Genomic DNA, 12426 nt, shown 5'->3' on the forward strand with positions numbered 1-12426 from the left:
CTATACTGTTTCGTTTGCTTCCCCATTCTAAGGATAGAAACTTGGCTGCAATTTCAGTATTCATATGGTTATTTCATTGTCTTAACAGCATACAATTTCGGACAAATATAAGTAGCAGGTTTTTCATACTAATAGCATTTAACACGTGCTACCGTAAGACTGATGTTCCAGTGCATTATTTATATGTTAATCTATCATTTTTACACAACTTTTGTATGTTAATACGTTATCTTTAAATTTGAATAATACAGCAACACTGAACAAGAATATATTCCATAGGATATTCTAACAAAAATTTAATATAGGTTTACTTTGATTCGAAATAGTTTCTCATTGAATGTTAATTTGAGCTTATGGGCATTATTTTTTTATAATTGAGATTTTATTTCTGTTTAAACAGTATATAAATTTAGATGGTTGTTTCATGCCTGAAGGAGCAAAGATATTGTCAGTCCCTGAAGTGTCATTAAATATACAGAAATGCCTATTGAAGAAACACATTGTGCTATATGGGAACTGTTTCAAGAGCAAGGGGGAATAGTAATGACAAATTAGAGCAAAGCAGAGGTGTTGCCCGCGCTCCTTTCAATTCGAGTAATTATTATTATTTAGGATTTATGCTAATTAAGTTGAAAATATTTTGTTTTTAATTTGGTATAGAAAACTTTCGATGCAACAAATTTCCAACTCTAGCCGTTAACCTACTAGTTGAATTTGGACTTCGATGCAGTTTGATGTGTTGAAAAAGAACTGTGCAATCGTCTTCATCGTGCCGCAGTTTGACTGTCTAACTAATTTTCAATACGGAAAACTTGTTGCTCAAACATACGATGAAACTCCAGTCAGGGGCGGATCCAGGGGGGCAATTGCCCCCCCCCCAGAAGAGGAAACTTTCTTATTTTATATATATAAATAATACTCATCCCAAAGTTTGGAGCCCTTAAAAGTAGCAGTATGACAACCCACCGCCCCCCCAGAAATCGGACCTGGATACGCCCCTGACTCCATTTATGATTGGTGAGGTAGAGAACTGCAGCCTCTTGTTAATTATATTTTCATTCTTATGCCCATAGACTTAATTTAGTTTTAGAAAAGTCCGTTGATTATACAAAATAGGCGTAAATAGCACCCCCGCAACCCTCGCGGCGGGGGGCGCAAAATATATAGAAACTAGGGAGCATAACTAAAGCTTGCGAGGCACTGAAGCTTCAAGGTACGCTACTGGAAAAGGGTATTAGTTTTTTTTTTTTTTTTAATTGTGTTGGGACTTGCTTCTTCTGCCTCGAAGTCTTCAAAAAGAACAAATGCTCTTGATTATGTAGTCAACAAAAGTATTCCAATAGTCTCAAACACAAGGTATAGAACTATAGGAGTAGCGTAAATGATGTGCTGTATAGCTTTAAAGATGAACTGTTAGGAGTCCATGATGGATAAAACCGACGAATAGGGTTCTCAAACCAGAGTTTGTGTAGCAAAATTCTATCAAACCTTTCAAAGTTTTGACTTCAATTTTTTACTTGAACTGTTTTCTGTTATAACATCAAGATAAGAAATCTTGTTCAATATCTTACAAAAGAAAGTTCATGATGTAGGTTACTGCAGAAAGAAAATAAATGACTTTGAAGAATATCTAAGATCATTGAGAAATAGTTTCAATTATATTTAGTAAAAAATGAAAGAACATGAAGAGCCACATTGTTCTAAAAGGTCAAGAGTAAATGAAGTGGAATTTGACCACTTTGCGAATGCCTATAGCAGTGGTGCCCCCCCTCATGTTCATGACGCACCCCCTCAATTGTCTATCCGTAGGTGTTCTTCCATGAAAAAAAATCTTTTCGATTAATTTTTACACCCCCTCAAACATTTATATAGATTTTTAACCCCCCAAATATTTCAATGACGCAGTTTGCGTCATAGCCTCTCCTTGTGGGCACCCTTGCCTATAGTTTGAAATGGTTGATACGCTAAAAGAAAAAGTGAGTACTAGATTTTCTGATATTGAGAAACAAAAGTTACTTGTAGTATCAGCAACCGGTAACAATCGTCAAATTGTCACGCCACGTCACTGAGCAATATATTATATAAATCCCCTATATGGAGGCTGTGTAAATTATACAATGATATTGTAAATAAGCTTGATAAAGTGGATGTATTTAGTCTTTCAGAAAACAGGTTCAGATCATATGTGAAACAAGAAATTTTCTGTAGAAATAATTAAGAAATTTATATATAAGAATTATAACATTTGCTGTATGTACACAACACTGTAATTGGGTATTAAGCCTGTTGTGTTGTATATTAAATAAATAAATAAGTATCATTTCGACGTAAGGAAAATGTTGCAATTCCTTTAAATTTTTGACAGAATCTTGATAAATTTTTAGCCTACACTCTTTTTCCAACTCAATACCTTATTTCTCTTCTTTCTCCACCTCTTCTTCTCCTTTCAAACTGTCCATCCGTCGTGTCTGCTTCAGTTTGCAAATCACTGCCTGTTTTGCTATATATATATAGGATGTCTAGAAACCTATCATAGGATGTCTAAAAACTTTCTAAATGCTGCACTCCGAAATTTTCTGTTAAGAGGCTTATATTAATTTCCGTTGTCCGCGTAATATAGTTTCCGTTTAATGAAGGGAAATTAACACGATTTTCGCCAGTAAAATCATGGGACCGTGGAATATTTCCGTTTAACACAAGCTTCCACTTAATAGAGGGTCCGTTGAAGACAGGTTTTACTGTATTTTGAAAGTAAAATATAATTTAAATAATTTTATAATATCTGTTGAGGAAATAATAGCGTGGGTCACTGATTAAGATATAGTGAGATAATTGTGTTTTTCCTGGTATATTCTGTATTATTAGCTATTTTATGCTATACATATTACCTATATTGTGATATTGAATTCTTACCTTTGAGAACTAAAAACAACAATTTTTCCAGCATTCTTTATCTTTTCAACGACTCTCATAAATAAAAGAGAGAACAGTGGATCCAGGTACTCAGTTGGCTCATCAAACAGAAGTATAGATGGGTTCCCTATCATACTAACAGCAATCATCAATTTCTTCAGCTCTCCCCAACTGTACGTTCTGCATTTGTTGTCAACAATCTGCTCATTATCTTAAAAAATAAAATCAATATTTAAATAATACATAAAACATTTGAAATATTATGTATATCGTAATGAAATGAAAAGGAAAATGATCTGATTCGCTTGTGGAGCGGAAGAGAGAACTCAATTAATTATTTACGTAATTATTTAAGTTAATTAATTATTAAATTAGTTTAGTTAAGATCGTCATTTTGTGTTATTAGCAACAATAGAAAGCATCTATATAGGAATTTTCAAATAAGTATACTTCAAGGGAATTTGCTGCTGCCAGGAGCTAATCAGAAGAAAGATGTTTCAGCTATTATATATATATATATATATATATATATTATAAGATTGTGAAGTTATCCTGTATCTCATAGTGTCTGATGAAGCCAAAGAGTTAATTGCTGAAACTGCAACACATATTTAATTTTTAATGAAAATATATGGTTTTGCTCAGCAAACAATTAGTGTGTATCCAATTTAAAAATTTTCCATAATCTGCTTATTGTTTCTCCAAGGCAATTCGTTTCGCCCCCCTCTCTTTTTTAAAACTTCATCGCTTTGCTATCGTGGAGGTGGTTGTTCTTATTGACTTTACAATAATTCTTTGGATCTTTGAAAGAAGGAAACATTTAATCATATCAAGTGATGCTATTTAGCCGGTTCGCTAGAATCGGTTGTTAAACTATTTTGAGTCCGTGGAACCGTTTGTTATACCCAGACATAACAGGAAATTTTACCCAGTTATACCCGGGAACAGTAAATTTTAGTTTAACTATCTTTCTTTCTAGAAATTCCTACAGCTACACGATAAACATGTGATCTCTCAGAACAAGGTATAAGCGTTTATTTCTTAATCTCAAATGCTCAGATGTCAAGAATGAGAATTAGGTTCACATGAGTGTAGTGGTGAGGGTTATTTATATTTGAAACGCATACATACCATTATCAACAATATCCATTGCAAGATTAAGGTCTTTCCAATACTTTTTGACAGCCACCTAATCTTGGATAATTCTTTTCCAAGATATTCGCAGTGCTACCTAATTTCGTCACACCACTTTGTATTAGGATGCTGTTTAGATCTCTCTACTTGTCACTTGTGGTACTCAAAAGTAAAAGATTTGCTTTTACCTATCTTGTATGGTTTGCTAGTTGCAGATGGACTTGTTTTCCGCAGTTAGGCATGCTTTGTATACCACTGATAAAATTATATGTTCATTTTATAATAAATTTTCAATTTTTCAGGATCTGTTAAAATCACATTAAATAGTGCTAATTGTTCAATGTATTTAACTTTTTTTTACATAGCTTATAAGGAAAATTGTATTTCATAACAACATTTATGGAAAAAATGAAATGAAATCTTTAAGTTTTACACCCCATGGTTATGCCACTAGGCTAAAGGAGACGGTGATGATGAGAAATGAATGAAATAGTGGAATGAAGAAAGTGGGAGGAAACGGGAGAACCCCGAGAAAACCAACGCACTCCATATGCCAGAGGTTAACGCTCTACCACTGTGCCACCGCGGCCCCTGATCATTTATGGAATTAGAAATTACGAATATAAGATGAACTCCAGTTAGCCTCCAAATTATCCCGCCTCTTCCCCTGCCCTATCTTAGTGTAACGATCCTGCACTAAAAACTGGAGAAAACTACCTTTTAAACCTATCCAGCTCGAAAAACTATCGTAGCTATCAAAGGTAGTCCGAAAAATTACCGAGAAACTATCAGATAGTCTAAAAAAAAGTATCTACACTTGTGCGCACAAGGTGGCATGACCTCAGGGTATATGAGTCGCAGCAAATAAGGCTTAACTTCATTTGACAGCTGACAATTGAAGTTAGTATGACTGTACAGTCCATTGTTCGATCCTGGTTCTGATACCCCACAATAGGCAAGAGGCATTCATATAACGGTGGCTTTCGCCCTACATTGTCTAAGCATTCATATAACTATACGAGTGCCTTAAGATGGATCAATATTACCTATGTAACTATGAGGCATATTTATAACAGAAGGTTCTTGGTTCGGATATTTGCAAGAAAGTGAGTTTAACTGGTCTGTAAAGAACTGTAGTTTCAATTTCTTTATCTCGTACAACCTTTATATTAATTATTGGATTCTCATATAACCTTTATATAAGAAAATTATATTAACTTTCCAAATCATAAGGATCTATCCATACTGATCAAGGAATTGTAAGTACACAAGCATACAGTACATATATACATACCTGTTTGTTGTTGTATATCTGTGCTGTCTTGCTTTTATATTTCTTTATACAGTACTCAATCATTATGTAAATGGCATGCAACGTTATCATGCAACACAAAATACGTATATAAGTAAATAACCTGAACGATTGTATTAATTCTTCTCGGGCTATCAGCCAGGTGAAGTTATTAACATACTTCGTTTCGAATGCAGACATCGCATTCATCTTCAAGGATTGTAATGAAGAGACCGGAGGCGTGGACATTTATACATATTGACTACTTAGGAGCAGAGCTATGAATGGGGTCTTGTGATTGGCTGAGGGAAATGCTGACTTCTGATTGTCTGTTGTTGTGGCTGCGAGAAATAGATTTGTTGAATGTCTGTTTTTGAACATGAAAAGGGCCGACCAGATAGGGCTGACAAGGGAACTTCAGGAGCACTGACCTGCAGAGAAACTAAGCATACCATTTCAAAGACCTGTTCATGCTGATTACAAGAAGCTAATAAAATTCCTGTACAGTTGAGAACTTTTCGAGAGATTCAACGTTAAATGCACGATTTGTACAATCATTTGAGGTGTTTGGATTCTGACCAATCAAAGATTATGGGAGAAGATCTGTACATAGTATGAAACTTCTTCATCCGGACGTTATGGTGTGACAACGAAACAATCAAATAAAGTTTGGTCCATGCTAATGAATAGTTCCGATCACCGGGATACATTGGATTGTTACAGTTTGCATTCCACAAGGCAAGTTACCGAACAAATGATATACCTTTTGAATCACCCGTTTAATTTGCTTTTCCCTTTGGTTCTGCGAACTGTTCCCTTGACAGATGCAACGCAATTGCACACATAAAATGTTCATGGTGTAAGGAAGTCTTTTCCTGTTTCATTTCTTCATAAAACAGAAGATCATAATCAATTTTCATCTCTAACCTATCATTATTGTGAACATTATAATGACTAATTTTAACTAACAAACCCGTTAGTTATTGCAAAACAGTTCTTTCTGTTACCTCCAATAGACTTCAATTCGTATGTCAATATTCGTTGCTAATAATGTTGTACATAACGCGTTTAAATAGGCATTTACTCATATTTTCATATAAACTTCCAAGTTGCATCTCTCGAACAGTTTTCAAACATACAGGGATTCTATTAGCTTGTTGTAATCAGTATGAATTAATCCTTCAAATAGCATGCTTAGTTTCTCTGCAGGCGAGTGCTTTCTACTGAACTTCACTTGTGAATTGAAACTCATTGTCTGTATTGAGACTGTTCCTTTCCCGTGAGATAGGTATGGCTTCCTTTATTGTTCTGTCCCAAAAGTGCAGCAATTTTTGGGCACGTGCTAAAAAAAAAAAAAAAAAAAAAAAAAACTCCAATGCTGTGACTGAGACACACAATCAATGCACTCAGGCTTCTTTCTCAGCATCCTCTCTTGCAACCTTCTGCTTCGACTTGGTTGGTTTTCTTCTAGTCAATATGCGTCCAGTCTTATACTCCTTAACCCATTAACGCCGGAATTATTTTTTGTCTTCAATTTTGGTGAAATTGGTAATTTTTGCTTATTTAGGTGTGAAGACCATGCATGAGAAATTTTGAGTTCGTGACGTAAGCGGTTTCGTTGGGATACCCCGTGATCATATGAACACGCTAGGCGTTTAAGTAAGCACTTTTGGATAGCATGAGTAAATGAATGCCCTGTTAAATTATTCACACATATGTAAAAGAAAAAAGCATTTATTGTCTTAGAAACTGTTACAACCTGGAAGACAAAATAAGCACGGTATTGGGATTATGGAGTTGTGGGTTATGAAGCCCATTATCAATGGAACTTTATCAGGGATCCAGAAAAAAATTCAATTGGGGGATATACGGTACCATGATCGCTATATTACCTCTGGTATTTAATGTAAGTGGTTTGCTATATTACGTATATATTTAAATGAGCCAGGAGGGGCAGGGCCCCACCCTGCCCCACCTTCGGGTGTACATGGACTTTATAGAGTTTAAAGAAAAATGTCAGTGTACGTGCAAGCCCTCATTACATTTGAAACATTTCGAAAGAACTGCTTGAACACAGGGTACATGCACAACGTTTACGATTAGAGCGAACCTCCAAGTGGTCTCTCCCACCAAGATGAACGTAACAACTTACACGGTATTGTTCACTGCTGAACTTAGAAATAGCTGGAAGCCCTGCACCTAATGGAATAGCTTTATATTTCTGCCAGTATGTTACAAATTACAAGTGTCAGATGTGTATCCTGTTTTTGCTTAACAGAAGCCATGTATTTCGCACCCGTACATCAATCATCCATAAGGAAAGTGCCCATAACCACTATTTGGACCTGATTCCAATGGATTTGTTTCCAATCTTGTCTATTTGATCAGTATCTTCCATGTGCTTGTTGTATTCTCCTAATAAATATAGACAAGTTGCACGTGTTTTTTTCTTTTCACTCTGAGAATATCGTTCAACATTAGAAAAAGGCTGAGCCCGTGACATATAGGCGCTGTTGTGACAACATTTTTTTCACACCATCTTCACCAAGTCGAGTATTATCTGTGAAAACAACTTCAGCGTGATTGGTAAATTGGCGCCCTGTAAGGATATCGATTATCCTGAATCTTCCTCCTGAATAATTGCAATCGTCTTCTCCCGAACCTTCATCCGAAAAGTTGTTAGGTTTCGGGGGTTCAGGATGTATGACTTTTATGTCTTCCATATATCATTCGATTGTAAAATATCAAGGATTTGTTGAAGTAAAAGATATCTAATGAAAGCGAGAACAGCAACCGTAGTAGCAAAAGTTTTATAATAATAATAATAATAATAATAATAATAATAATAATAATAATAATAATGAAGCGGAAAGAATAAAACAAGTGGAATGAAAGCATGTACACACTTTTCTAAATTAATTTATCTGCAAAAGTTTACTGGACATTTTTACGTACATACGTAAGATAGAAAAATCTACTTAAACGCCTTGCGTGTTCATATGATCACACTGTTGAAAAACTTGAATAAGCATGCCCCAATATATTTTCAGATGAGTGAAATGTAATCTGTTACAACCTTTGACATCTCTAAAATATAACCAAGCACAAAATAATTTGAAAGAATAAAATATAAGAATATCTTTTAATACCTGGTGTGAGGACAATGCCGTTTTTATTCTATTTTTGGTGCATTGCCGATAACTGTGCCTCCAGATTTTATTGAAGCCGCAATATGGAACTTGTTTTGTTTGAATAGTGTTTCCAGAACCTTCCCCTAGTAGGCAACGCGTATCATGTAAAGAAAAAGCTGACAGCAAGCTACACAAGACTTGTTTTGATAAGTACTAACCGCTGTGATCATATGATCACGCACGGCGCTAATGGGTTAAACTACCTCATGTCCATCTTGGTATTGGCCTAGCATTTGAATGCCCATTAATCGCACACGTCTTTATCATATCTGGATTATTGACTATTACCGTGTTTACTCGCGTAATAGTCGCACTTTTTGTACCAACTTTTTAATGCGAAAATCCAACTGTGACTATTACGCGAGGAAAGCTGCCATTCAATTATAGCTGCAATCAAAACAATTTCGAATGTTGATACATACAGCATTGTTTGAACATAAAAAGTAAAATATATCCTACACACAGTAAAATATTAAAACTTGTAAAAAAATAAACTTGCATCTTACCGATCCATGGGAGACAAAAAATGCCTTCTTGGTATTGGCACAAAAGAACGATATATTTGCATAATCTGGAAGCACATGAATAACAACTATGCAACACCACAAAGAAGAAACACATACACACAAGAAGTGTCAGAGCTGTCCATACAGAGCTGTCCTCTCATCCGAAGTTTCACTTCCTGTCATATCTGTGTCTGACGAATCTGGTAAACTGTTCCACAGAGCATCATCTTCACTTCCGTCCAAAGCGTTGGATGTGAAGCTTTTTGACACGGTGCTATATATTTTCGAAGACCAACTTCGTACTATCCATTTGCATAGCAAGTTCTTTTGCTCGGACTCGCACAAGATAAGCAATTTTGAAGAAAGTCGCATTCACAAAGACAAAAATCACGTAGGCTGCGACTTATATGCGGGGAAATGTTTATTTCTATCTTAAGGTGCGACTGTTATGCGAGGCCGACTATTATGGGAGGAAATATGCTATATTCTACTACACTAACTAGGCCTAGTTATAAAGTTTCTCTGAAACCATCTCGATATACATTATAGTATATTGAGAAACACTTATAGCTAAAATTACTAATTCTAACGTCCAGAATGTAATTAACACATAATTAGATTTTGTGTCCAAGTATATGTGTGCGTATGTTGAGACTTACCTATAAGATTTATACATTTATCAATGATTATTTGTCGCTTATTCGAAGGAATTCCACGCAAAGAAACAAACAGCTTTAAAACACTTCTTCCAGTCATACCATCAAATGAATTGATGTCTTGAGGAACGTAACCCATTTCAGAGAAAAGCTGAGAGGAAATAAAAGAAGCAATCATTAAAGAAAAGATATTGAATTATTATTATTATTATTATTATTATTATTATTATTATTATTATTATTATTATTATTATTATTATTATTATTATTATTATTATTATTATTATTATAGCTAAATGGTCTCTCTGAACGCTTGTGTATTTTGCTGCTGCAGTTAATTGTTCGAAAGTCTTTAGATTCCTTTCAATTACTGTTGAATTAGAATGAAACGTTGGTCCTGCTGTAGCGTGCTAATAAACCACATAAGCTCCTTTCGTGAGAATCCTGGTATTTACAGCAAAAATAAGAATACTATTTAACCGCGACGAAAATCTTCGTCGTTGAAATATCAGCAATTCAGATAAACAACTCCAATTTTATTTAGTCTTCTCGGGCTATCAGGCAGGTGAAGGTATTGATATGCGACGTTTCAAATGCAGACATCGCATTTGTCTCCAGAAATTGTAATGAAGAGGCCGGTGACGTGAGCATGTATATATAGAGACTATTTAGGGGCAGATCCATGAATAGGAGCTTGTGGTTGGCTGAGGAAAATGCTGGCTTCTGATTGGCTGAGGGATGCTGGCTCCTGATTGACTGTTGTTCTCGCTACGAGAAATGGCTATGTTGAATGTCTGTTTTTGTTCCTGAAAAGGGCCGACCAGATAGGGCTGAGTTGCAACCCATTGTCTCTATTGAGACTGTTCCTTTCCCGCGAGATAGCTCTGGGCTCTTTTATTGTTCTGTCCCAAAAATTGCTGGACTTGGCTACTAAGGTGGTATTTGTAAAATCAATTCTGTGTTTAAGCTCTAGGCCAGAGTTTCCCAACCGGTGTGCCGCGGCACACTGGTGTGCTGCGAATGGACCGCTGGTGTGCCGCGAGGAAATCGAAACAAAATTATTAATTCTATAGCAACCAAATTGCAAGACATAGGGAAAAATGTATAGTTTTGTATTTCACATTACTATGAATTTCTACCATGGAAAAAATTACTGTAATTTAATATATTATTGTACATCTATTACTGTGTAGCAGCAGGATTTCGGCTCGTACACATTTCCACGGTTAGCTGCTATGTTACGCTTCAATTGAGAATCATACTAACACCGAGAAATGGAAGCACTTGTACGGTACGCGTCAAGTGAACGTTCGTAGAACACTCATTCGCATGTTCAACAGCTGTGTTTTGACTTCGACGCGTCGCAAGCTGTGTGATTGCAATAATATGCACTGGTTTTGGTTAAAACAGCAAAGTTAAAAGTACAAGACATTTGTTTGTTCGTTCGTTATTTAGTGATCTTCGTTCTTAGTGAAAGGTTGGATACGGTTTTCGAAAAAGAAAGCGTATTTTTAAAAATCTGAGTCCTACATTTCATTGCATTTGTTTTCTATTTTAAAATTAGACTAAAAATAAACATAATGAATTAGCATGGAGAAAAACCAGTGATCGAGCTTTCATCTCTGAGAAGATCAGTAATCACAGAAAAAAATTACCATGGTATTTTATATTTGCATATAATATCTATGAGTGCGCCGCGAGAATTCAAGTTACACCCCCCAGTGTGCCGCAAGTTGAAAAAGGTTGGGAAATGCTGCTCTAGGCTATGTTCTGCTAGTTCTAACTTTTCGGGTTGGTGAAGTCTTATGTAGCTGTTGTGTTCTTTGCATCGTTATTCTATTGTATGTCCAGTTTGTCCTATGTATTCTCTGCTACATTCACATGGTATACGGTATACACTAGGAATGCGCAGGTGAAGGTTGTCTTTCACTGGTTTGAGTAATGCCAATCAGGAGTCAATCACAAGCCCCATTCATGGATCTGCCCCTAAGTAGTCTCTATATACACATGCTTATGTCTTCAGTCTCTTCATCACAATCCCTAAAGATGAATGCGATGTCTGCATTCGAAACGTCGAGTGTTAATACTTTTACCTAGCTGATAGCCCGAAAAGAGTTAGTAAAATCACGTCCCCATGAAAAATTCAATTCTTTCATCAAACAATTCCAATATTTAAAAATTAAAAAATGCTTCTTTTTTTTTCCTCTCAAGGCACAAAGTTTTTTTATTGGTTTAACGCACCTTTTCTCTCTTCTCTATCCTGAGTCAGATTTTTAATTTTCCCGTACTTTTTCTTCCCTATATACTATACTAAAACTTACTTGATCCGTATATTAGAATTGCGGCTTTCTTCTAGGTATTTTTCTTTCTGTCATTTCCTACATAACTGGTAGCGTAATTTCTCCTTGTCCAGAAACGTCCGCAAGTTTTTTTTTTTTTTTTTTTTTTTTTTTCCCAAAGGAAACGAGGGGACAAAAGACCGACACACAATTAAAGTCGTGATATAGATAATACTTTATGCAAAACAATTATTATTGACGTGCATTGCATAACTTTATTAACAACAGTAAATATATTAAATACTGGAGTGAGCGAGTAAGCAAATCTAATATATTCCGACATATATTTCGAAGAACTGAATGTCCTTCGAAAATACAGAGGCAATTGTTCCCCACTCCGGGCGCCCATGTCCATGTCTCATAATGTGTCCAATCATTCTATCTCTTCTTTTCGAA

The 12426-nt window shown here is 35.5% G+C and overlaps 1 protein-coding gene across 3 annotated transcripts in view; it reads right to left on the reverse strand.

Annotated features, from left to right (window-relative positions):
- Positions 1–12426, reverse strand: part of LOC145686642 (phospholipid-transporting ATPase ABCA3-like) — a 274059-nt gene that overhangs the window by 9779 nt on the left and 251854 nt on the right. For all 3 annotated transcript variants that reach the window (XM_081760118.1, XM_081760117.1, XM_081760120.1), the window contains 2 exons: positions 9695–9842; positions 2914–3124 (listed from right to left, as the gene is read on the reverse strand). In XM_081760118.1, coding sequence (XP_081616244.1) covers positions 2914–3124; positions 9695–9842 — 359 coding nt within the window. The remainder of the gene's footprint in view (positions 1–2913; positions 3125–9694; positions 9843–12426) is intronic.

The sequence above is a fragment of the Thermobia domestica genome, chromosome 5 (genome assembly GCF_964235325.1).
Source record: "Thermobia domestica chromosome 5, izTheDome1.hap1.1, whole genome shotgun sequence".
In the NCBI taxonomy this organism is placed as follows: domain Eukaryota; kingdom Metazoa; phylum Arthropoda; class Insecta; order Zygentoma; family Lepismatidae; genus Thermobia; species Thermobia domestica.